Here is a 27,406-nt window from a genome sequence, read left to right as displayed (position 1 = left end):
TAATTGACTCTACAATTACGAGGTCGCAATTTCCCTTTGAATTGCAAGGTCACAGTTCACTTAAACATATATACATTTCATGGTGGTTTTTATTTGGTCTTTAAATTTATAATGTTGCACAAGTAACTATCTAAATAAACCACACGTAACGAGTAGAGAACCCGACCAGTATAGTATAGTCTAGTAATAAACTACATGATCGTTCGCAGGGACGCGTTGCTTTACCTACTCTAGTAGTATGTGTAATTCTAGCGGTTGTAGGGTTGTCACGATTTCCTATTATACTATTGCAATAGAAGTAAATAAAATAGCTACAACCGCTTATTCAGCGAGAGGCTAGGTCAAAAAATATTGAAGAAAAGCAAATAACAGTAATTAAATTAAAATACTTGTTTGGCATCTCCGGTCTCATGGTGTGACCAAATACTATCCTACTGGTTTGCTAGTCTGTTGAAAACTTTATCACGGCTCAGATTCTCGTTAGATTCACTTTGCCCAATTAATACTCACACTACCCTATAAACAAATTTTCGCTAGATTCATTGTTTAAGCATTAATGACCTAAAGTTTCTGTTACTAGTTCATCTTTTAATTACCCAACTCTTAAGCCATGGCTAGATATAATTATCTCTGGTGACCACAGTGCTCGTTTCCAAGTCAAAGGATCGCGTCTGACATTGTTACGCTTCATGTTCAATTCATCCTAATTACTATGGTTTTGGATCCCTCGGTTACAAGTGAATCACTTTTTACTTCTAGTTATAGGCCGACTAGTCATTTTCTGTCCTAGCATATTAGTTCTAGTGTATGATCATAGACAACCATCAGAATTAAACTAATATGTTCAGATATAAAACCAATAGCAATATGAATTACTAATAAACACGGATCTACGATAAACAGTAAAACACACCCAACAGAATCTAAACAAACACAGTAAAACACTAAGCGTCTACATGATCACATCGATCCAAACAAGTATTCAGCCTACTAGCCTAGCATTATTAAAGGAATAACAAAGTCTGAAAAGATGAAAGACATTGTTCAAATAAAAGAAGTAAAATTGAAAATAAAGATCTAGACTGAGGATGAAGATCGAAAGGCGTTAGAAGCTCCAAAACCTTCATGGAATCTGCCAAGTCGACCTAGGGTTGTTGCTGGGCGGCTAGGGCTGCTGAATCGGCTCTTTTATAAGGTTTTGAGGGTTGATTCTGAACGTTCGAAGTGACTTATGACTTCATTGGATGGAGACGTGTTCTCTTCACCCTAAAAACACCTAAGGTGGCCGGCTTCTCTATGGAGGAGTCGTCACCGCCAAACACAAACACCTCCGATACAATGGCGTTAAGCTTCTCAAAGCTTTACACCGGTAGGGAATCGCCAATAAGTCGAAGAAAACCCATGCTTGTTCTCAATCGAAGTCCGTGCGGTTCTTTGATCAAACAATAGGCTCAATTAGGAATACGATAAATTTTAATGTGTCATGATAAGAGCCTATTAGGAATACGATAAATTTTAATGTGTCATGATAAGTCTTAAAGTATGAAATGAAATATTCTAATTCTCTTATATGAATATCTTTTAAGAAAATTTATTAACTTTGTTTAAAATATATATGAAAAATACTAGTAGTATATTATAAAGGAAATTTTAAGAAGTAAATCATAAAGTATTTCAAAGTTATAAGCAAAAAAATTAATGGTTAATAATGACTATAAAAAGTTAACTAGTTAACAATGAAAATTGACTAGTTCAACTGGTCAGAGGCATTCCAGGTTTTACCCAGGTTCTTGAGTTCGATCATTAGGGATGACAAGTTTTGGGGTTTTTTCCTCCGAATAATTGTACCGGCCCATGGTCAACAACTCGTTATCTAGGGTACGTGCAAGGCTTCAGCATTATACGGTGTGGTTTCCCTGATATCGCATACCGACTGAATGTTCGAAAAAAAAAATGAAAGTTAACTATTATAGTTGAAAACTTGAAACTTTATATTAGCCATCATTTTAATAACTAGTCAACCGAAAACCAACCAACTTTTTCAGGTACCCGAAATTAACGATATAAAATGTCTAGTAACGAAGTAGGAGCTAAAAAAAGATCCAAAATTTCTAGGTACCGGAAGGAGCCGAACCGTCCGTTACATGAAGCATGTGAAAAAAAGTAGGTAAAACATACCGTAAAAAAAAAAAAAAAAAACATATTTTATCTAAATTAACAAATTGGCACATGGTTAAGGCTTTAAGTGCCAATATAGTTTTCCCTAACCCTGCCCATTGTATATTTGTATATATAAAGGGATCACATTCCACACTTGCATGTTCACACCTTTCACAATACTAATTACTCTTCCTGTTGCCTATCTCCGGAAAGAACCGAAAAAGTTTAGTATGGTTAACAAACCAACAGTCAGGGTCTACTGCAAGTCTCTCACGAAATACTCGCTTACGATCCGTGATGGTAAAGTCACGCTTGCACCCACCAACCCTTCTGATCCTCACCAGGTTTGTTACATTTATTTCAGCATTGTTAATACTTTGTTCTCTGTTTTTGCTAAAACTTTTACATTTATAGAGATATATATGATGTGTTACACACTAACATTTGTCCATACAAAATTTCATAGTCAATTTTTTTTGGGCAAAATCGTCATTTTCCCCTTAAATTTGGGAGTATTTTTTTTTATTTAAAAAAAGCTAGTACATGCGGCAAGTGCCGGATTAAGCCAAATCAACCAAAAGTTTATCGTATGTGTATGGTTGAAACATTAAACCGGACACTATGAGTGCCTGATTTTATAAATGATTAAACCCTCTACAACCCCCTAGAGACGTGTCAGGTGAGAAAATTGGCCATTTTGTCAAAAAAGTTCCAAATAATGTTGTTGTGTACATATCACCACCATTCGTTACATATGTTATGTTGGTTTTAAAGCGTTTCACCAATTTGTTGATATTCTTATTGTCTCTGTGGAACAAAGCAATGGATCAAAGAAGAGAAGTTTAAAAGTATTACGGATGAAAAAGGGCATTCTTCTTTCGCTTTAGTTAACAAAGCTACCGGTCAAGCCATGAAACACTCAATTGGTCCAACTTATCCGGTATCAACCATATTTCTGTATAACATAGTTTTACTGAATTCTTTATGGAACCAGTCTCTCTACCTTTTGGGTAGTGGTAAGATTGTCTACCGCTCACCTCCGTAATACCCCGCTCAGGGATTGGGCACAGTTGTTGTTGTATAGTTTTACTGAATGAAGTTTGCTCATTACCATAAATAATGATTTATATAAATTTCTATTCAGGTTCAGCTGATCAAGTATGACCCCGATAAACTCGACAAGTCTGTTCTTTGGACTAGGGGTATCACCCGAGTAGAGGGTTATACTTCAATTAGGTCAGTCGACAATTATCATCTTAATTTAGATGCATATGACTCTACCAAGAATCTTGAAAGGACAGACATTAGTCAATATGGATGGAATGGAGGCGGTAACCAGCTTTGGAATTTGGCGTCACACGACTGTAAGTTGATTGTTTAAACAAATCTTGATAATTAACTTAGCTAGTGTTAATGTCTTATTCCAAAGTATATGATGTTTATTATCTATTAATCCTTTGGAAACCAAGATTTACTTTCGCTTTTCCTTTTCCTTTCAATCAAACAACAGTGACTTTTGATTTCTATTATACATGGAAACCAAAATACCGTATTTTTGGGAAGGTGAAACGCTGCATTAATTGCTCGGTAAAATGAAAAATCTCGAGTGAAGTGAAAGAAGTCGACCAGTTTACTATTTATTCATCTTATCTTAATCTTATTTTTTCTATAAGAGAGAAAGTACTTGTGTGTTGCGGCGGTGAGATGGTGGAAGTGATAGTTCATCGAGTGTGATAGGTAATAGGAGGCGATATGTCATAAAGTGTGATAGTCGAATGCCTTAGCCGTACGGGCTTCGCTTTCGGATTTAAAAAATTCGTCGAAAGTATATCGAATAACATTTTAATGAAAGAGCATGAAATTTTAGGAACATCTATATAATTTTTATAATTTATCGATGTATGGTTTTTGAGATAAATGATTTTGAATGAGTTAGAGGTATAAAATGATTTATGGAGGAGAGAAAAAAATGAGTGATTGATATTATAAAAATTACGAGTAAGTGATTGAGATTTCTTCTAAGGGTATTTTGGGGTATATAGATGTATTATACGTTATGCATTAATAGGTGTACATTGTTGAAAGTTGCAGTTTAAAACTTAAAACCCTATTTGTTTTATAATGTAGTATAGATAAATATGTTTTTTCCTATGTGACATTTTTAGTTTTTTTGTCATATTGGATTTTCAATGAGTTGTCATTTTCTCCATTTAAATTGTTATATTTACGTTGCCATGTACGATCTTAATTATATCAATACTAATCATAATCCTAATCATTAATATTTATTTTTCTATTTTCTATGAGTACAAAGATAGTTATATACATTATACTATATTTTTTTATTAGTTTAATGATAATCATCTTTTTTTAAATGAGATTGTTTATTATATTATGTTTATTTTTATTGAAAAGTATCTATTATATTATATTTAATAAATAGAGAAAATTACATTTTTGGTCTTTCAAGTTGATAGGATTTTCAGTTATTGCCCTTAAGTGAGTTAATTACAGACTAAACCCTGAAGTTAGTCAATTTTTTCACTTTTCACTCTGTGAGTAATAGTCGTCTATTAGGCCCCTTAAGTGGGGGGCAGATATGTCATTTCACCATGGTATCTTCTTATTCTTCTTCCAAACTCAAACACAAACCCAGATTTTGAAAATCACGGCGGTCGGAAAACAAAATGTCAACTGAAAAATACATACCTAGCACACAAACACACAAACTCATAAAGACACATAAACACACACTCGAAACATATAAGTTTGAGATCGGAAACAAGGGTTTTTGGATTCGGAATTGCTTGGATCGGGATCGTTTTGGCTATATTTGGTTGGATTCGAATTGCAATTGCTTTGTTTTGTCTTTCTTTTCGATTCAAACAAGTTTTTTCGGCGATCAAGCTTTTCCGGCGAATTCTAGATCGGATTATTTTGGCTAAGGTTCATGCACAATTGAATTCTGAGTGGATTGCAACATGTTTCGTGTACTAATTCGAGGAAACAAGAGATAAATCGAGATTTTAATTTTTCCGGCGTGATTTTCAAATTTTTGGCCTCCGTGATTTCATTTGACATTTCGTTTTTTTGCAAAAACTTTTTGTGTTTGAGTTTGGAATAAAAGAAGAAAAAATCATAGTGAAATGACGAATCTTTCCCCCACTTAACGGACGTAATAGACGGTCGTTAGTCACGGAGTGAAAAGTGAAAAAATTGACCAACTTTAAGGATTTTTCTGTAATTAATTCAGTTAAGGGCAATAACTGAAAATCCTGCCAACTTGAGGAACCAAAAATGTAATTTTCTCTAATAAATATATTCAATTAAAAGGATTTTTATAATTTATAAATATTTATGTTTCATTAGTCATGGTTTAATATATTTCACGTATATCATATATATTCATAAACTATAATTTTATTGTTTGCATCAGTCGTAATTTGATAGTTTTTACATTATTATAAATTATGAATAATAATGTAACTATCAAGTATTTTATTTTTTTATTTATGTTCTTAGTCTGCCTCGCGTGTAGGTTTAATCTAGTAGTTTTAATATATCTATACTATATGTTATAAAGCATTTAGTTTTTTTATATTTTCAACTAAGTTATTGATAACCTTAAAATACATTTCCTTTTTATTTATTTATTTAAAAATCTTTACTTAAAATACCTATAATACCCTTGATCAACTAAATATACAACATCTATCTTTAACTCTTAAATAACTACATTACATTAATTAGTTTTACATTGATAATCACACCTCTACTGTCGTTGCCACCGTTGTTGTCGTCACCACCGCCGCCACTACAGCGCCGCATCACGCATGCATATGACTTGTAATAAAAAACAACTAACATAACCTCAATTGATTAATCACAGTTCTCAATTTCTTCTATACTAAGTTATCAAGCATATGACTAACTTATATTATTTTTTTTTTACAAAAAAGATTTGACCAAATTTGTTAATTTTGATTAACAATGGAATTTTGATAAATTTATTTAATTAATATAAAATTATAAACTAAAAAACATGGGTCCATAAATTGTTTTTTAATACTTTAAAATATTAAAAATTATAAAAAAATATCTCATTAATTTATATTTTTTATTTTTCTAAATTATGTTTCTTAAAAAAAATAAAAGTTAGACCAAATTTATTAGTCACATTCATATGTATCAAATTATCAATATATGTATCTTCAGAATGATTTGAAACAAACTATACCTTGATTGATGACGTAGCCTTCTTATGATTATCGCATTTGATTTGTTGGTGGACGGAACATCTCTTTTCAAAATATACATTTGGTGAAAGTTATAATATCTTAATTTTAATATATACTATAACTAATGACTTATTAATCAATTAAATTGTTCAATTTTATCAAATTGACTCTCGCTTATGTCATCATTTAGATAAATTATAAATTAAAAATCATAATAATAATTATCCAAATATATTATTATATTATATTAATATTTATATTAATTTGTAAAAAAAGTCTCATTAATATACACTTTTATTTTTCATTTAACAATTTTCACTTTTTAGCCCTCAATACTTAATTTATAGTTATTTTTCACCATTAACTTGAGATGATTTTTATAAAATTTTTTAAAAAAAGTTACAAAAAGTATTTATATTTATTTTTAAGTTACAATTGTCACTTAAATCAATAGTCCTAATTGTTATCAATGAACTTGAAAATCAATCATAATTATTATCTAATTATCATAAAACAGGTGATTGAAAATGAACCTGCATCATGATCACATACATATACTTAAATGTCAAGTACAAGATCACAAGTATAGTTATGTTTTAATTCTTAATTATATTTTTATAATAATATTACATTATGAGAATAATTGGTTTCAAAAACTTTCTATAATAGGGAAATTATTATAACAAGTACCTTGTGGAATGACTACGTCAAACAATTACATCAATATGTCTTAGCTAATAATGACAATGACGAACATGCGATTATTGTACTACAACTTGCACATTATAACACTTAGAACCGTATAAGATTTTATACATTAAGTGTATGAAGATCTAATATTAATAATATCGTGAACCCCGTGTCCAGTGTTGGACACGGGTCTAAAATCTATGACATTAAATGGTAGAAATAGATATCACATATATGTCTTTATATAGTGATTTGTTACCGAAAAAAGTGGTGCTAAAAATCTAATTAAATTTTACTTCAGTGAGAAAAATGAAAAATGATATTAATAATTTAAATGATAATCTATACTTCTATACTATATTGTAAAAAAAATAGTCTTTTTTATTTTTGGTAATGTTGAAAATATGTAATATTTTCATTTGGCACCCCTTAAAAATACTTTCACACACACTACCTCCTTAACATTAATGATTAAATTACACTATCAATTCTTTATGTTTTAAAATATGTCCATTAACCTTTTACATCAATTATATACACAACTCAACGTCGTTCCATCACCAACCGTTGCCCAATTATCACACCGTCACCGTTATGACTACCGCCGCATCGCGCGGGTAACGTGTTAATATATTTCAAATTTAATACGAAGATAATAGCACATGGTTATAGAGATATTAACAAACTTTTGAAAAACTTCTTATTATAAGGCATGTACGTAAATCATAAGATATTTTTAACTTGGAGATAAAAACACATGCTTATATATAAGTTAACAAACTTTCAACGAACTCCTAATTAAAAGGCTTAATTTAAACGTACAAGATTAAAAGTTGTAATGATCCTTTGGTTGTAATTTAACTTTATTTACAATTACCGATATATATATACAAATTACACCAACCTATACCACTAGATCACGGTTGCTGCCACTGCGCGAGTACCGTCATCGCCACCACCAGATCACGGTTGCTGCCACTGACCGTGCTAGTATATTCTAGTATATATAGGCAAGAAGTCACTATAAACACATTGTGGAGTATCTTTTTTTAATGGCACATTGAAAAGTAATTCTTGTCTGTCTTTATGCAAACAATGTGTAATTATAATGTTGTTGATGAACAACCACTCCCATGTGATGTTATCGGTAATGTCACACCGCCTATTCAACCAAACCACCAGTGTGTTGTAGCTTGCCCTGATGCAGATCAGGGAATTTGGTTTATGATTGTACTCGCTGTATAGGCTCATCCGGTCACATGGCCCTGCCGCCGCTCACCATCCGGCCACCCCACATTGTGCATGCTTCATGCATAGCAAACTGCTGCTTCCATTCTGGTGATCAGGGCAGCAACCATACGAGTACTCTTCCTGTTACCGATTCCCCAAAAAAGCTGAAAAAGTTTCACTACAAAAATATTACAATTTTCACACTTTTAGTTAGCATGAACAAATTTTTTTAAAAGTTTGTCACGTTTTTTGTGTGTAAAACTAAAGTGAACCAAAAATTTACACTTTTAAGTGTATAGAATAGGTATTATAAATTACAAAAGTTCGCACTTAAAAGTACGTAGAAATTTATTCACATTAAAAAGCGTGTCACACAACTTTTTCCACACTAGCTATTAATTTGTCACACATTAAGTGTGGAGATATGATCAATAATGTGTGGATATTTGACTTATTCTTTGTAGCGTTTAGTACGGATAACAAACCAACAGTTAGGGTATACTGCAAGTCACTATTGAGGTACTCTCTGACGATCCATGGTGGTAAAGTCATGCTTGCGCCGACCAGCACTTCTGATCCTTACCAGGTTCTTCATTGATCAACTTTTATTTGCTTGTTCCAAGTTTTTTTTAATACTTAATTACATACTAGATTTAGATCCCGCGTAAAACGCGGGTCTGTTGAACAAAATTTGTTTTCAATTAACGCATTTACCTATCCTTAGAAAATTACCGAAGTTAACCCATATGCCCATTAAATTAAAATTATCTTACATTATACAATATGTCTCGTTAAATAATGAATCACTACAAGCACATGCCAAAGTCCAAAAAATCTTAGTACAATTGACAAGTTTTTAGAGCAACTTTAAGAACCCCAAATTGGTACAGGGCATTGACACTTGTGTGTATTTAAAAAAAAACTCAACATGTCTTGAACGTTGCCCTTTAATCAAAAGCTTCAATATTTGCTCTTCCATGTCGGGTGCTACATGTTGCCTTGAATCTAAACATCCAACTGCAAAACATATCTTGTGCCCTTAAACAATTTTCATATATGAAGGTCCATATTGAAATTTCCATAATTCTCAGCACCATGATCCTGCTTAAAGGTCAAGAAACAATATCAACATTTGCAGACTTTTAAGGAATTGGCCAACATAGTCAAGTTTCTTCCTTATGCTGCATGTCTTAATTTAGAATAACATTGACAATCAGCCACAAACTTCTCAATCTAGAATGATGTAATTAAAAAAGGATAAGTTATATAGTTCACTAAAAGATGACACAGAAATGTAAATTTATAGCAGATACCTATCAGCCTAAAGCATACTAATATCAACCCGAATTGCCGCCTGAAAGGCAAGTCTTAATAATCAAAACTATAAAAGAACTTTAAATATATCATGATCGTATTAACAAATCAAGAGCTGAATGTTAACACATGAAAATCACTTCAAGTTCATGTCCCTCTGTCATAGCAATTGCAGACTATATAAAAAGTTAAGTGAACAATCTTGAATGACACAATTGGTATTAAGTGAATTGACAAGAGAAGAATAGGACACAATTGGTATTAAGTGAATTGACAAGAGAAGAATGTTCATTACCAACTAAATATGGGTCAACATGGGTAACATTGTTTAAAATGGCTATTTTGACCCATTTAACTAAATATGGGTCAACATGGGCTATATGTTTTCTGCAAGTCCTGCAACACTGTCATATGGGTCAAATACGTCAATACGTAAAAGGCGACTTGAAGTATATTTGAACGCTTAAACACATTAAATCAATACTAAAAATATTACCTGAAGAGCGTGGGAATATCAGTTGTTGTGAGGAAACTTCTTCCATGGACTGTTGGGAGATCGAAATCAGCCCTCTAAATTCTACCAAAACCATTCTAAGATGTTGGAAGATCGAAAATCAACCCAAAAGGCTGTTTTGAATCCCACTTTCCGACCATTTAGACACTTCCATTTTTAGCTAACCTTATATCGTTTTAAACACATTTGACCATGCTTTCATTATATACTTTTAGTTTCCTCAAACACATAATACAAAAAACTAAGCTGTTGGAAGATTGAAAATCAACTCAAAAGGCTCTTTTGAATCCCACTTTTCAACCATTTAGACACTTCCATTTTTTGCTAACCTTATATCGTTTTAAACACATTTGGCCATTCATTCATTATATACTTTCAGTTTTCTCAAACATATAATACAAAAAAAGTTACAGCCATTCAAAAACAGTAAAAAACCATTTCTCGCTGCTGAAAAGTTAGCATACAACACCCTTGGTGCTGTTTTGCGACTCACTTTTGAACTACCTAGACATTTCCATTTTCTTAACATCTTATACCAATTAGATAAAATAAGATAAACAGATAAAAAAAAAGAATTAGATTAAATACCAAATTATCAATGAGCACTAATGATCTCATCCCAAATCACTCTTGAGACCTTACTTTCTCAGCCATCCCTATCAAATTGGAACAGAGTAAGGCTCAGAATTGTAACTCGGCCAGTTTATCTATCAAAAAATTTATATCTCAAACTTGAAAAGAACTGGACCAACTTCTACAATCTCTTTCACATAAACAAAGTTACTTTATGACAACTTCTACCAGCCTCAAATGACAGCTTTCTTACAGGGACACATCAAAAGTTTCATTAATTTACGAACGCGACTTCTCAAAACCTCAAACAAGTTTTGTATACAATAATGAAATTGATAAGTGGTCACTTACTTGCAAATTGACAGCTTCACCACCATTGAAATGATTATGGGTCTTTCTTGCGTGTTTTCGTGTACCACCTGAATTATACTACCCATTCAAAACAAAAATGGATAATTAGTTGCAGGTAATTACATAAAAGTTTCCACTTCTTCATGTATTACAACAAACAATTATCGGAATGTTTTTTTTTTTTATAGAAAACCAATTTCGAATATATATGATGATGACCCGATTCGATCGAAGTTTATAAATATATAATACTGTATTATCAAACAAACATGCACACGAATCACAAATCATCATCATAAACTTAGAAATCAATCAATAATATTCATGATAAAGCTAAGAGAGGGTTATATAAAAACTTACATTAAACACAATGAACTAAATAAAATTACTTGAGCTGCCATTCAAGAGTGCAACTTAAATGACTATTGATCAGAATTAACCTCCATCAACAAAATCAAAACTGTTTTATATTATTGAGATCAAATACAGTAACTTAAAATCAATCAAAATAAAACATAAAATACATTATATTCAAAATCCATATTATGTTCAGATCATTACTACATTCATGTATTATGTCAACAAATAAATTATATAATGGAAACTAAAAAAGTGAAATATTACCTAAACCTTCCATCACTACCTTTTGGCTCGATGTTGTTGATATTTTCTGGCCAAAAATCGTCGGAGTTTCCTTGATTTTAAGAAGAAAAGTCTATCACCAGTGACATATAATCCTACAAAAAATTATTCAAACTTTATGAAATACAAAAGAAAGTAAAAATATATATACATATATATGATGCTTTAAAGTCTTTCACCAATTTGTTGATATCTTTATTGTCTCTGGAACAAAGCATTGGATCAAAGAAGAGAAGTTTAAAAGTATTACGGATGAAAAAGGGCATTCTTCTTTCGCTTTAATTAACAAAGCTACCGGTCAAGCCATGAAACACTCAATTGGTCCAGCTTATCCGGTATCAACCATATTTCTGTATAACATAGTTTTACTGAATGAAGTTTGCTCATTACCATATAATGATTTATAAATTTCTATTCAGGTTCAGCTGATCAAGTATGACCCCGATAAACTCGACAAGTCTGTTCTTTGGACTAGGGGTATCACTAGAGTAGAGGGTTATACTTCAATTAGGTCAGTCGATAATTATCATCTTAATTTAGATGCATATGACTCTACCAAGAATCTTGAAAGGACAGAAATTCATCAATATGGATGGAATGGAGGCAGTAACCAGCTTTGGAATTTGTCCTCTTACTGTAAGTAGATTATTAACACAAACTACATTACTTGATAACTTAGCTAGTGTTATTGTTTAATATATTCCAAAACATAATGTTTCTGTTTATATTATCTATCGATAAACATAAATAGAAGATTTGTTTCTTAAATCAGTTGATGGCAAAAAGGATTAGAAAATGGATTAAATTAACTATGACAAAATGTCTATGTTATGTAAAGATCTCGTAAAATGTCTATGTAATGTAATGAACTTTCAAATCTTGGTAATTGGATGTACCCTAATATATGTGGCAACCATATAAGCTGCCATGTGTAAGTTTTTGATAGGCTAGCTATATCCAATAATCGGGATTTGAAAGTTCATTACATGACATAGACATTTTACAAAATCTTTACATAACATAGACATTTTGTCATAGTTAGTTATATCCATAGGTAATAATCCCATTAGAAAACTAGGGTTACATAATTGGGTGACATATGTGGTCAATGAGTATCAAATTTAGGTTGCTAACATTTCTGTATCAAAACCTAAGCGATTATTAGTTTGTGTCAAAACTCAAAAGGATAAAATGCTCAATTCAGAGATGTAGCTACTAGCTAGGGAAGTTGAGAAGCCATATAGTTTCCAAATTCGAGGTTTTCTTCTACAATTTTTACAAGCTTACAACTGTACGATTATATACCGCAACAAAAGCTTGCATATGATATTGCAATACTCTTCCTGTCCAAAACGTATGCAATTGCTGTTAGTTTTAAAAATTTTTGGAAAAATGTAGTATGTTTTTTAGTAAAGATCCAAAACCCAGATTTATCTATCACCCTTCTAACAAACACTATAAGATAGTTGACACAGATTTTGGTTAACGGTCTCTTTTTTTCATTTCTCTTTAATACAGGGGACATGTCTGAGGTGATTTTATCATGAAAGGATATTTTGATTTTTTGTTTCCTGATATTGTTTTACTCTTCTTGCCATATGGATGCGCAAGTTCTTTTTTTCACACACTATTAACAGAACCTGAACTATTGTTTCAATCATTTTAACCCTTTTTAAATGGTTTGAGCAGGATATCATGTCATGTGGAATTTCGAAGTCTAGTGATACGGGTTCGACACTTCATGGAGAACCACCCGAAGAGACAAATATGGATATCGAACCGACCTCTCGTGGCTAAGACGAGGCCCAGTTTGAATAAAGATCCAATCCAACCAACCAATATCTATTCGTTTTCTTTAAGTTCGTAACTTTTGTTTATGTTTATTTAGTTTCCTTAATTGTGGGATTTCCATATATCTTTCTGTTTTGTTCCTATATAAATTATTGTATCTATGTTGGTTGGATTGTTAAGTTTATTTAATAAAATAAAAATTCTCTTTCTTTTGAACTTGTTGTTCACGTCTAGTCGGTTGGCCGATCTTCTCGAAACTACGATTTCTAATTTCCACTCGTTACGAATCCGTATCAAGTGGTACCAGAGCCCAAGAATCTCAGAATGTCTGGAAGGGGTCACCGTTAACTAAACCGTTGATTCGCCGGCGGAGGCAACGGTGAAGAACGAGATCCTCGAGATGCTGAGATAGAACACCTCTGTCAATGGATTCACGAGTTGGAAACTAACCCTTTTGCAGGTTCGAAGAGGGGGAAGGGAGCTCAAAAACACAATTCGTTGTGAATGAATCCGAAGATAGCAGCTACGAGTTTGACAATTATTTTGCCCAAACATACCCCACCCAACCGGACACCCAAGACACCGCAAGTGCAACCACAACAACAAATTGACCACCTACGGTCCTTGGGTAAACTATTTAATTTGTTAGTACAGGTTGTCTTAAAACATGTATAGGTAAACTATTTAAAATGTTAATACTATATTGGATTTTTGTGTAGTTTCCCATCATGAAAAATGATAGTATCTTTATAGTATTGAAGCAACAGTTTGGATACAAAGGACTACTGGATCAGTTACTTAATGTTTGGTTTACAAATCTTGCAGTCCCTTGACAAAATCGTCCCATTGACTTTTCAGCGGTTGGTTTTCTAACTCAATCGTTATTCTACCAGGACTTAATAAATTAAGTCTAAGTAGCACGTTCAACAAAAGTCCCTGTATAATTTGTAATGCCATATAAGAAAACTCAGGCTTTTGTGAACATTTCAAAAATCCTCGAAATGGTTTGATAGAGACTTTTGGCAACTATGGGACAGATTGTTTTCCATGTGTCACTAACCTAATCATGCCGGAGTCAAAATTGGTCAATATAGTCCAACATTTCCTACAATCCTGTAAGGTTCAAAACATTAGTAATAGTTTCACCCTAGTTTAAATTGTCTTGAGTTATTCACCTTACTATGACATCAATCCTTTCTTCAAAAGATTTTAACTCTATGAAATGACCCGATTGATAAAGAGACACAAAGAAGTGGGAGAAAGAAAGATGTTAATTTAACTAATGAAACGCCGACGCATATGTATATAAGAATTTTGTCAATGTAGTAATGATTCTCTTATATAAAATAAAAAAGGGAGAGGCTTCTGAATGTTGGTTGTGCGAAACAAAACTAGCAGAGCAAGCATCCTGTTTGCCGGACAAATATAAGAACAAGTTGAGCATAACTGAGAAATACACTGCAGGCAGGATTTTGGCAAAATATGGAGGTAAAATTAATAACCAAAGCAAAACCCAGCGTCTAATGGTCTAACAAAACCAAAATACATATGAAATCCACCTGATAACATACATAACAGCTCCCATGGCAGCACCGAATATCCTGCAGAAACCATTGACTATCAAACAACCAGAACATTACTATTTAGTTTTGATTGTAGCATTGGTTCCAGAATGTGTATGCTTTGACTACCTTGAAATCAGTGACGGATATGATCCAAGACCAAATACCACAAATTGGACAAAAACTTATTTGTTCATTTTTCTCTTGGACCTGGTACATTTTTAAAAAAATTATATTTTTTTACTTACAGTACACGGAAAAAAGTCAGGTGGTTCACGTGCACTGTTGGGTCCGTCCTCCTTCAAATGATACAAAAATGTAGCTGAAGAAAGCTTTTTAAAACGTAAATCTTTTTACCAGCATTTTATAAATCGTTAAACAAATAAGATGTAATAAGAGTTTAGATGCAGATATGATAAAAATTGCTCATCATGGTGTTACTAACTAGCATCAAGTAAAGTATTTGGCGATGAACTTACAATAATGAACAATGGTCCACTTTTGGTTATCTCCTTGATTCCATTCCCATAGAATAATTTTGGTGCCATCTTTAACTCCACCAAGTTCCTTAACACCCTCATATCCATCTAAATTCAGGTGAATATTGTCAACTGCCCTAACCGCCCTATAACCGTCGCCTAAATTCCTGCTCATAGTCCAAAGAACAGACTTGTCAAGCTTATCAGGGTTGTACTCCTTTAGTTGAACCTGAAAAAAATCACCATAATTGTTAAACACTTTCATAGCGTGACAACTAATGCAAGTAGTCGAGTTAAGGACATTTTACGAAATAGCATAGTCTATGTATGTATATATACCGGATACTTTACACCAATAGAGTGTTTCATAGCAAGGCCAGTGGCTTTATTGACCAACGCAAAAGAAGAAAAACCTTCTTCATCCTTCACATCTTTGCCACATATCTCATCTTTGATCCAATGCTGTTTATAAAAAAAGTAAAATTATATAAATTTTAAAAGACAGGCATTCACAAATTAGAAACCACAATCTTTTGATTGATGGGTCACCTTACATACCTCTAGGCTATAAGGCGATGTCTTTTGGTGATTAAAAATCAAATAAAACTTATGGAATGGTCGAAAAAAATGTATTATCGTTACTATACAATGTCTAAATAGCAAAAGTGATACAATATTAAAAAAGTTTATGCATATAGATTTTACCTGATGAGGATCAAAGGGGTTAGAGGGTGCAAGAATGACTTGACCATCACGTACGGTGAGAGAGAAATCAATTTTGGCTTTACAATAGACCCTAACTGTTGGTTTATTCTCAACGTCAAAAACATGTCGTTGTGGGGGTGAAAATTGGTGATGGTTGAGACGATACGACTCCATACATTGGAAACAAAGATATATCCAAACCCCACGTCGTTGTCCATTAAACCGATCATCATGGATTAATGGTTCTTCAAGGTTGTTGTGGTGATGATAATTATTAATGTGGTCGTTGTTTCCGTCAGGATGTAGAGAAGGGTTGTACAGAAGAAGGGGGAGACTGTCATTGTTATCATCATCAATATCATCAAGATGATGATGAGTGTGACCATCACAATAATACATAGTTATTGTTATTTTGCAGAAAATGAGAAATGCCTAATTATTTGTTAGATTAGTTATTGACTAGTTATTGATCAAAGGCAATATTTGGATATTTTTCAAAATACAAACTTGATGGTTGGTCTTGTTTTAAGAATTTAATCTATTCTCCTTCACACGTTAAACCCAAATATGACGTTTAATTATGTTCTCCATCATTAACTTCTTTAGTTTATTAGATTTTTGATGGTTTGTTTTGGTTCATGACTTTTCATTTTATCAAAGCTAGCCATGCTAGGCTTCTCCTTCAATTCCCCATACACCAATCTACTCCTTACTTACAAAGAGGTGCACAATAATCTTGAAACAATTTAAGATACAAAACACATCTATACTATATTATAAAAAGGATACACTCATGTTGAAAGTTACATGAGAGAAATGTCTAAAATACCCTTAATAATATATTACACTATTAGTCCTTAATCTTTTAAAATATCTCAATTAACTATTTACATTTAATACTTTTACATCAATTACCTATATCAGCCGCCGCTGCCTCTACCACCGACAGTCGTCACCCACTAACACCGTCGCCACCACGAACTATATGGTGTAGAAGTATATGGAATACACTATATGGTGTAGAAGTAAAATATGTATACGTTAAGTATTTCTTTGTGGCACTGAATTCTTATCACATGCAGTGACATGTTGACTTGACGGATTCATATACTTCAGTCCTAGCTAACTCAACCATTCAGTGTGTGTTGTATCGGGTTGAAATGACCCGATTAATAAAGAGAATGAATTAAGAGGCAGAGAAAAAAACAGTTAATTATTTAACTAAAGAAAAATCTGCACATATTCGCAAGGAATTGTGTAAAAATGTTTGTTAAATGGTGAATCTTTAAATGTTAGTTATGCAAAATAAAGTAGCAGAGCAAGCGTCACGTTAGCAGAGCATTTTTTGTTTTTATTCTTTTTCAGATTGTTAAAATCATTATTTCATGTAAACTTTCCCCCTTTTTTTTTGATTTTTGATTTTTCCTTGGACATAAGGATAAAATATCAAATATCATCAATACAAGAAATTTGACTATAGCATTGGATCTACAAATGAGTATGATTTGTATTGACACACAATTAATAGTAAACTTGTAAATGAACCTAGACAATAGTTAAGATGTGTTTAGGATACATAAATGAAGAGTATAATGTAGAACTTTTGTAATGCGACTTTTTCACGAGCAAAAATCATATTACTAATTTGCTAAATCTTAAGATGAACCGAAGAATAATGCTAATTTAAAATACTAACATTGAGATTTTAATCCATATATATTCCAATTAATTCCTTTAAACCACAATTCTTTTAACAGATTTTAATTCCTCTAAAATATTTTGCAAACCAAAAAGATTTCAATTCTTATAAAATATTTTGTGAACCAAAAGGACCCTTAGACTATTAGAAGTAAGGAGTTCCAAGAACCCCATCCCCTCTACCTTTTTATGACATGTGGCATAAGGTGATAATGTAGGGGTTCTCTTGGAGCAAGGGGTTTCTTTAGATGGGGTTCTTGAACTTTTATTTTTTTTTGGTGACATGTAGCATAAAGTAATAATATGGTTCTTTTTTGTGACATGTGGCATAAATTCCTTTGAGACTCGCGTTTTCAACCCCGTCTCTTTGGTGTCGGGGTCACCAAATTTTTCCTCGAGAACGCCGCTGGGAGCGGTGTGGATGGCGTTTCCAGGAGTTCTCGAGCACTTTTTGGCCGAGAAACGCTTTTCTCCTAACAGCCTTAGTATTTACATCAGCGTTCCTTTCTTCACTAAAGAGTAAAGAAAATGATAGAAAATTTTGTTCATCCTTCACATATTTCCCAAATTTCTTTTCTTTAATTCAATGTTGCTTGAATTAAGTCAGACAAAATAATCAAACAGTAACCGTTGACCATAATATTTAAGGAACAATAAGATATACAAATAAATGAAATTTTTTCCTACATTAACTCTCATACACCATAATCCTATATCATGGTGCTAATCGAATTTCTCAATTGGCTGAATTTATCGTAATTTAACCTTCGGCTATTCTTTAATGCATTTTTGCCATTAAATGAAAAAATGAATGTAAGAGATCTTTTATAAAAGCAAGTCTTGCTTTGATTTAATCAAGTCAAACGAAATTAGAAAATAGGGACGTGTAATAAATTCAGTCAAAAATGTTTAGTGTTTCTTTCTCATGAGAACCATATATAAAAACTGGCAGTTGAAGTAGTCAAACTTGGAACGTGGATGTTACTACTTCATGGAATCGATAGATGACGTCACCTACATGCAAAAACTTGGGATAAAAGGCCAACATTCTTCTTTGTACTCTTGTGTGTGTTGAAGTTTAATTATTTCAAACAAAAAAAAAAAAAAAAATGAACTCGAATCAACCAATTATTTTCTTATCATCTTCGGCTTATTTCCTCTTTTATGCTCTTGTTTTTATATTTACCATCAGCACTGCCATCTCATCATCAGGCAGCAAAAATAATGAGACAGATTATGAGGCGTTACTGAATATCAAGTCAATGATCACTAAAGATCCATACGGGGCTCTAACATCATGGAATGATTCTCTTCATTTCTGTGACTGGAATGGTGTTACATGTGGGAAGCGGCACAAAAGAGTGACGACTTTACGAATTAGGTCATCCGGTCTAGAAGGTTTTTTGTCTCCTTTTGTAGGAAACCTTAGCTTCCTCCATAAGCTCAGTCTTCCTAACAACTCCTTAACTGGAGTCATCCCTCATGAAATCGGTCGTCTTCCAAGGCTGCGTTATCTTGCTCTTGAACTAAACAAGTTCAATGGCGTCATTCCGGCTAGCATATCTAGTTGTTCGTTCCTTGAAGTGATTGATATTTCTGCTAACGAGCTAGTTGGAAGCATACCCAAGGAGATTGGATTCCTCTCAAAACTTACTGCTCTCAATCTTCAGGATAACATGTTTACAGGTGGAATCCCGTCTTTCTTGGGGAATATCACATCAATGGAAAGTTTTGCCATTAAAAATAATCCTTTGGGTGGGAAGATACCGGATACCTTAGGCCAATGGAAATTTTTAAAAGAATTTTATAGTTTTTCTTGTAATTTATCTGGAACCATCCCGAGTTTCTTTTATAACTTTTCACGTCTAGCTTATTTTAGCTTGTGCGATAATCAATTGACTGGCAATCTTCATCCAGCCATAGGTACAATGCTCCCGAACCTCGTTTTGCTCGAGATATGGGGCAATCAACTAACTGGACCTCTTCCACAAACCATTTCTAATTGTTCGATATTATCAGAGATTGAAGTGGCTGAAAATAGGTTTCATGGGAGGTTGACTATCGACTTCGCAAAACTAAGAGACATTAGTTATATATCCTTCTACGGTAACAACTTTGGGAGCAAAGAACCCGATGAAATGAAGTTTATTGATTCTTTGACAAACTGCACAAAGTTAGTGTCTTTGGATCTTTCTTATTGCAAGTTTCAAGGAATGCTTCCTACATCCATAGGTAATCTTTCCGATCAACTCTTCGAGCTATATTTGTATGCAAATCAGTTACATGGATATATCCCTAGATCAATCGGTAATCTAGTTGGCTTGAATCGTTTACATTTAGCTCGGAACCAATTCACAGGCTACATCCCCTCAACCATTGGTAACCTTTATAGGCTGAAAGATGTTCATTTAGATACAAACCAACTATCAGGAAAAATTCCTGATGTCGTGGGGAACTTATCATCGCTACTTAGCCTTAATTTATCCTCGAACAAGTTGGAAGGAGTTATTCCGTTAAGCCTAGGAAATTGTCGAAGTCTAATAGAGTTGTACTTATATGATAATAAACTTACCGGGAAAATACCCACAAAACTTCTTCAAATTCCTTCTCTATCGAAAACTTTGGATCTTTCTCGAAACAACTTATTTGGTTCGATTCCAAGTGAGGCTGGAGATCTCAAGATGTTAAGTGAACTATACTTGTCTGATAATAACTTATCAGGTAACATCCCTAGTAACCTTGGTGGTTGTGTCAGCCTTTCAATTTTGTCCATCCAAGGTAACTTATTTCAAGGTATCATACCGCCATCACTAAGTTCTTTGAAAGCATTGGTGGAAATCGACATGTCTCGTAATAACTTATCAGGCCAAATTCCAAAATTTCTTGAGCGGTTACAATATTTGAACCTTTCGTACAATGACTTTGAGGGTGAAGTACCAACTTCTGGAGTGTTTGCCAATGTAACAACATTTTCCGTGTTGGGGAATAGTAGGCTTTGTGGTGGCTTTGTTGGACTTAGGTTACCCAAATGCAAGGAGACAAAGAAACATAAAACAAAGTTTCTGATGTTTGTAGTAGTCGGAGTATTGAGTGCATCCATTCTTTTGACCATCATATGTTTATTATATGCTTGGCAGAAAAAGAAAAGTAACAACCAACTCTCTCAAACATCAATAAACACACGATTCTTGAAAGTTTCATACGATCAACTTCTAAAGGGTACAGATGGGTTCTCCAAGGACAACTTGATTGGAAGGGGTGGGTTTGGTTCTGTTTATAAAGGAATCATCGAAAAAGATGGTGAGAGAGTTGTCATTGCAGTCAAAGTTCTACATCTTCAATATCGAGGGGCTCAAAGAAGCTTTATGAGGGAGTGTGAAGCATGGCAAAACATTAGACACCGAAATCTCTTGAAGATAATAACTTCATGCTCAAGCATTGATTACCAGGGAAATGATTTTAAAGCTTTGGTGTATGAGTTCATGCCCAATGGAAGTTTACATGATTGGTTGCATCCAACATTGAGACTGAACCTTCTTCAAATAACAAATATTCTTATGGATGTAGCATCTGCACTTGATTATCTTCACAATTATTGCATACCAAGCATTGTTCATGGTGACGTGAAGCCTAACAACATTCTACTTGCTGATGACATGGTGGCTCGTGTTGGAGACTTTGGCTTAGCTCGATTTATTGGAACTTCATACGAAAACAGCTCAACTGAGATTAGAGGAACAATTGGTTACACTGCCCCAGGTGATAAATTAATTCATGGTATTCAAATCAAATGTTCTTATATAATTTGCTTGTGGTATAATCTTTATTTCTATATGGTAACTACTTTTAAATTATAACAGAGTACGGTCTTGGAAATGAGATGACAACTAGCGGGGATGTCTACAGTTTTGGAATATTATTACTAGAGGCCATAACCGGGAAAATGCCGACTGACAACATCTTCAATGAAGGCTTTAGCCTTCATAAATTTGCTTCCATGGCCTTGCTAGACCATGTGATTGATGTTAACATTCTAAAACAATATCAAGATGATGAAAGTTTTATTCGAAAGAAGGAAAAAAATGCACAGAAAATAGAAGAATGTTTAGCTTCGATAGTGAAGATTGGTGTGTCATGCACCATGGATGATCCACCCCAACGGATGGATATCAAAACTGTCATGCAGAAATTGCAACAAGTACTAGATACGCTTCAAAATATTTAGAGTACATCTTATGTCTTGCACTCTTGCACTTATTCACTATTATGGTCTTGTTCATTGATCATAATTGATCATCTTAATTATATTCCAGTATAGACTGGAAGATATTCTAATTCATACATTTGACACATTTGTGTATTATTCCCTACATAAATCATTTGATTTGTGGTATTAATTAAGTATTATGTCCTTGATCATTTTTGTTCTTGTGGTGATTGAATTTCTTCATTGAGATTAATTTTACAAATTTCTATGGTTTGTGATCATTATAACCGGTTAGTTAAAGTGCAACTATGACTTCAACATCAAGGATGGTGAGAGAATAATTAGTGTTGGCTTTGCAATAAACCCAAACGGTTGAAGGAGATGATAAATGATGGTCCTCGAATGCACTGCTTGTGTTTTAATTAACTAACTTGTAATATAAATACGAAATAACAAGAATAGAGATGAGATGTAAAGAACTTTGTTTAGTTATATGTATTTCAAACTAAACGATGAAAACATGGATGGTTGTTTGACAACAACAATAAACAATAAACAGAAAAATATGTTAAGTTTTTGAACACACAAAAAAACTTAACAAATTACTTAGAGAGAATAAAGTAAAACTGTGGAACACACCAACCCCTTTAGTGGCTAGGTCAAGTGATTCCTTTTATAGGCAGATAAGGAATCACATGACTACTCTAGTAGATGTTGACACATGAAGGTTGTCAACTATCTATTGGTGGATCATTCAGATCTGCAGAGGTCTCTTTCTTTCATCTTGTTTGTTTCCAAAAGCTGAATGAGCCGCTCGCTGAGTCCCTCAGCGAATCCCTGATCCAACAATCTCCCCCTATTCGCTGAGGAGACTTAGCTGAATAGAAGGTTTGCAATAACAGATATTTGACAAGACATCTTTGGTGTAATGTTGATTTTATATATATATATGACAAACATGTTACAAGATATCAACATTACAATTTTATAAACAATCTATTCTCACATGCATTTTTCCTTGGCCTTGATTAATTCAGCATCATTTTGTCTTTCAGGCTTCAGCAGTTCTCTATCAATCAGCTTCACAAACTCTTGATTGTTAGAGGATTTGATGCAGTATTTCCTAATCTTCACCAGAAATGCCGAGGAAGCAATGCCAATTTCGTTTGTTCGAAAGAACAGTTCATGACCATGAACATTGCAGAAACATAATCCTCCCAGCTTTTCATCATACTCTCCATCAACGAAAAGAGTTCTTGATGGCATTTTTAAGTTTAGAAGTGGCTCTTCTTCAATGTTTGCTTTCGGCACAGCTCTGAGGATAGAAGGGAGTTGAGATACTGCATGACCAACAGCTGTCCTCTTGGTGCCACTTCTTGGTTGCTGGGGAGGAAGAGGAGGATAAGGATGTCTGGCAGAGCTGAGCAACGAATCTTTTACTTTGTACATTCGTTCTTTGCTTCTAATGTCTTTGATCTGCTCTCCAGCCATCTTGAGTAGAGGATCATATTGTGGTGTCTTCTTATCTTTGATTAGCTTGAAGATCTCGATCCACTCAGTTGGCCTAAGTGTAGAAGGTTTGACATTTTTCAGATTGAACAACTTGGGCATTCCTCTTCTTTGTATACATAAATTCATACCTTGCTGAGTGAGAGTAGGAGTTACCTTGAGAATTTCTTCTTCTCTTTGTCTGATCTCTCTTGTCTTGAGATAAGCTGCCTGACTCTCCTCCAAGGTCTTAGCTTTCTTAGCAAAGAATTGCTCCTCATTCCTCTTGAGAGCAGCCAAACCCAATTTTCTCGTTTCCTCGTCAGCGCCTTGTAATTCTTCATTTACAATCTGCTCACTGATGAACTTAGCTGACAGCTCTTCTTCTTTCTTTTTGCTTAGTCTTTCATGTTGAGCTTCAACTTCTTCTGGAGAAAGATCAGTGGAGGCAGTTGTTGATTTCGGAAAGGCTCCAAACATCAATTTTTCTTGCTGACGAGGTTTAGGTGGCTCGCTTTGAGAAACCATGACTGCTTTACCTTTTTCAGCAAATCTCTTTTCAAGAGCAGCATGGAACTCAGGAGTAGGTGCAAAAGAGGATACATTGATTGGCCTTGCTGGCACCACTTCAGCAGGCTTTGAAACAACTTCAGTAAGACCATCTAGCACCTCCTCAGCTGTTTTCTTAACAACTTCTTCATTTGTTTTCTCCCCCTCAACATCACCTTTCTCAGCTTCATCATTATTTGTTTGCTCCCCCTCAACATTTGCCTCAGTTTCAATACTTTGGGAACCCAGGGGAGCATTTTCAGCTTGAATGTTGTCAGTTGGGACCTCCTCAGCTGTTTTCTCCCCCTTGGAAGTAGCTGAGGGACTGGCTACTTCCACATTCTGCTTTTTGAGGAGCCCCAACATTTCTCCCATCATGCCTTTAAGGGAGGCCACTTCATCTTCCAGATTCATTAAGCAATTGTTTGTCTACAGCAACCTAGAAGGGAGTACTAGAAAAGACTTGAGCTTTGAGAGATGAGATTTCAGTGGTGAGAGTGGAGAGGAAATTTTCTTGAGTTTTGGAGAGAGATGAGATAGAGGAATCAAGCTTATGCAGTTGTGCGGTGAAGAGAATATTTGATTGAGAAAGTTGATTGAGAGAGGATAAGAGTCCAGGCACTTCAGTGACTTTCGCTGCATTTAGATCCGATGTGAGTTTGGCAAGTGAAGCAGAAATTTGAGAGTTGGAAGTGCTGACTCTCTTCATACTTTGTTCCAGCAATAGTTGGTTTCTCTTAAGAAGAGTTTCATGAGACTTGTGCTGATAGTGATGTTCCTTTATGATGCCAAACACTTTGTCTTTCAATTCAGCCATCTCATCAATCATTTCATCATTTCCATTTATCAACCTTAAAAATTGAGCATGAGCATCAGCATTCAATGCAGCAATTTTGTCTACCAGCCAGCCATATAAATACCCATGTCTATTTCCTTGGCTTTGGCAGATTTGCACCCTCCTTAATAGTTCATGCAACTGGCAGGTTTCAACATAATCAAGGCCTGGCACGTTGATGGCAGTGAAAGCAGTCTGGAGATCTTCATCAATAGAGGGAACCTTGATGGCTTTTAAGGAGACTGGATATCGAGCACAAGGAACCCTGAAGAAATCCGGATAATGCAAAGGAGGTACTTCCATAATAATTTCATCATCCACCTCCTCAGCTTCAACATATACTGCAGGCTTCATTTTCACAATTTTGCACAACATTACTCTCTTTTGAAGCTCAGCATCATCTAGTTCGAGTTCGAACTCTCCAAAGTGACCATCAAGTTCAAACTTAGCAGTTGGCTTTGGAGAGAATCTTGGAGGAGGTGGCATGTCATCAAGAGACTCTAGGACATCTTCAAAATGTTTAGGAGAAGAAATAAGCACATATCCCAAGTCTTCAGCCAAAAACCCACTAACAACCTCTTCCTTACTTTCTTCAGCAGCAGCGAGTGTGATTTCAGCTTCATCATTTAATGGGTCGAACTCGCTGCCTGCTTCTTCATCTGTAAGATTACCAAAAATGTATGTCTCGGTCCCTGCAAAGGCAGTTTCCAAGACAGAAGTAGATTGGGGGTTAAAGGAACCTGGTGCCTCAACCTCAGTGTGTTGTTCCACCAAGGTATCATCGGCCGTAGAGGGTGTTGACTCTAGCATCACCTGTGATCTGGCTGTTGTCAACGACTCAGTGGGTATTTGAAGAGAAGAGGGAATATTTATTTGGGGTGGATTTGGACTTAGACCTCTAGTGGGTTGGGGTGACCCAATATCTTCACCAACCTCTCCTACAGAAATTTGAGGTGGCTGCTTGCCGTTCCCATTTAACTCGTCAACAGCCTGTTGGGAGGCTGCTGATGGGGTGGCTTGGGTACTAATGTCCTTGGGCATAGAGGACTTCTTAACCTTTGGTTTGCCCTTTGAATCACTCCGTTTTCGTTTTGGGACGTCAGCGGAGGGTGAAGATTGTAGATTTTTTGTTGGGGACGTTGCCTTAGGAATATTTTTGGTCTTTTTAGAGGCTTTGGAGGTCGCTGGGGGGTTTATCAGCGGACCAGCCTCAGAAGGCATTTCGGCGTCCACAGCGACCGTATCAGCCACTTCATCAGAAAGAATTGCTACCTCCCAATCGCTGTCTTTGGGGTATAAAGAAGAGTTTAGAGAGAAGAGTACCCCTTTCATGTGTGGAGTGAGGCGAGCAACCAAATAATCAGCAAGTTGCTTATAGATGTTGCTGCCGACCCTTGCAACTTGTATTGTGGCAGCATTAGGTAGATCATACTCGTTACCCAGCGCCTCTTTGAAGATAAGGGAGAAAATTCTCACAAAAGGCACTGTGTGAGATCTGTTGTTCAGCGAGACCTTGTGGGAAGCGAAGAGTACGGCGTAATGACGCTGGAGTGATAGAGATAGACTTTGTTCCTTCTCGAACAGTACCCACTATAGATTGGGTGGACTCATCATAGTTACACGTCCACCAGAATTCACGAAGAAGATGAACATAAATCTTCTCCGGATCTGCCATTATACAGTGACTGGCAGGGGAAGCATGAATAAAATTGAGCATGGGCTTATATCTTTTTGTACCTTTCGGTACTTCAGACGAGCCGAGATGGTTATTAGGTTTAACAACCATCTCAGAAGCATTGAAAGAGATCTTAGAGGATTTTACGATATTAGAAGATGGAGAAAAGGAAGAAGAATTTAGATATGATTTTTGAGTGGCAGCGGAAGCAGATGGAGTTTCAGAAGATGAAGCCATTTTAGCGTTTAGTAAAGAGATGTGAAGATGCAGAGATCGGAGGAAGTAAAGATCAAGATTTTGAGAAGATGAATAATTTTTTTGAGAGATTTTAAAGAGAATGAATAGTTGAAAGAAATCATGAAAAAGGAAGTATGGGTATGAAGTTGCATATATAGGGTGTGGTGAAGGATTGTGATTGGTCAGAAATGAAAAGACAAAAGAGAGTTTTTCTCTCTCCTCATTTTCAACATCTACAATTGCTTAACAACTGTAACCCTATATATATTTATATATATAAAACCCTTTGTGAGTAACGTTTTGAAAAAGAAAAAAGATATTTTCAAAATACTCGAGTATGCGCCGTATGCGTCTGACAGAAACAGACGAACAGAGGCATAGTCACAGTCTCAAGTGGACATATGACGTACTTGAGTAAAACAAGTGGGTAACCTTTTGTTAAGGTGTATAATATGTGGCACAAAAGAC

The 27,406-nt window shown here is 34.5% G+C and overlaps 5 protein-coding genes across 5 annotated transcripts; 4 read left to right on the top strand and 1 right to left on the bottom strand.

The window, feature by feature from the left end:
- Positions 1–2,318: 2,318 nt before the first annotated feature.
- On the top strand, positions 2,319–3,541 carry LOC122604471 (ricin B-like lectin EULS3). The gene is made up of 3 exons (XM_043777365.1): positions 2,319–2,504; positions 2,981–3,100; positions 3,305–3,541. Exons 1-3 carry the CDS (start codon positions 2,319–2,321, stop codon positions 3,539–3,541), a joined length of 543 nt encoding a protein of 180 aa, XP_043633300.1.
- Positions 3,542–8,241: 4,700 nt separating this feature from the next.
- Positions 8,242–13,719, top strand: LOC122606232 (ricin B-like lectin EULS3). Its single transcript, XM_043779196.1, has 5 exons — positions 8,242–8,450; positions 8,783–8,904; positions 11,928–12,047; positions 12,132–12,348; positions 13,402–13,719. Coding segments are annotated over exons 1-5 (564 nt in total). The 5' UTR covers positions 8,242–8,347; the 3' UTR covers positions 13,404–13,719.
- A 2,044-nt stretch (positions 13,720–15,763) lies between these two features.
- Positions 15,764–16,648, bottom strand: LOC122604470 (ricin B-like lectin R40G2). The gene is made up of 3 exons (XM_043777363.1): positions 16,250–16,648; positions 15,891–16,006; positions 15,764–15,773 (listed from the first exon to the last, which is right to left on the bottom strand). The coding sequence occupies exons 1-3, from the start codon at positions 16,646–16,648 to the stop codon at positions 15,764–15,766; spliced, it is 525 nt and encodes a 174-aa protein (XP_043633298.1).
- Positions 16,649–19,056: 2,408 nt separating this feature from the next.
- LOC122604469 (LRR receptor-like serine/threonine-protein kinase EFR) lies at positions 19,057–20,005 on the top strand. The gene is made up of 2 exons (XM_043777362.1): positions 19,057–19,870; positions 19,989–20,005. Exons 1-2 carry the CDS (start codon positions 19,057–19,059, stop codon positions 20,003–20,005), a joined length of 831 nt encoding a protein of 276 aa, XP_043633297.1.
- A 116-nt stretch (positions 20,006–20,121) lies between these two features.
- LOC122605703 (probable LRR receptor-like serine/threonine-protein kinase At3g47570) lies at positions 20,122–22,356 on the top strand. The gene is made up of 2 exons (XM_043778662.1): positions 20,122–21,706; positions 21,808–22,356. Exons 1-2 carry the CDS (start codon positions 20,161–20,163, stop codon positions 22,170–22,172), a joined length of 1,911 nt encoding a protein of 636 aa, XP_043634597.1. The 5' UTR covers positions 20,122–20,160; the 3' UTR covers positions 22,173–22,356.
- Positions 22,357–27,406: the final 5,050 nt, after the last annotated feature.

The sequence above is a fragment of the Erigeron canadensis genome, chromosome 6 (genome assembly GCF_010389155.1).
Source record: "Erigeron canadensis isolate Cc75 chromosome 6, C_canadensis_v1, whole genome shotgun sequence".
In the NCBI taxonomy this organism is placed as follows: Eukaryota; Viridiplantae; Streptophyta; class Magnoliopsida; order Asterales; family Asteraceae; genus Erigeron; species Erigeron canadensis.
Note: the sequence above shows the minus strand (reverse complement) of the source record. Positions and strands in the feature narration are given on the sequence as shown.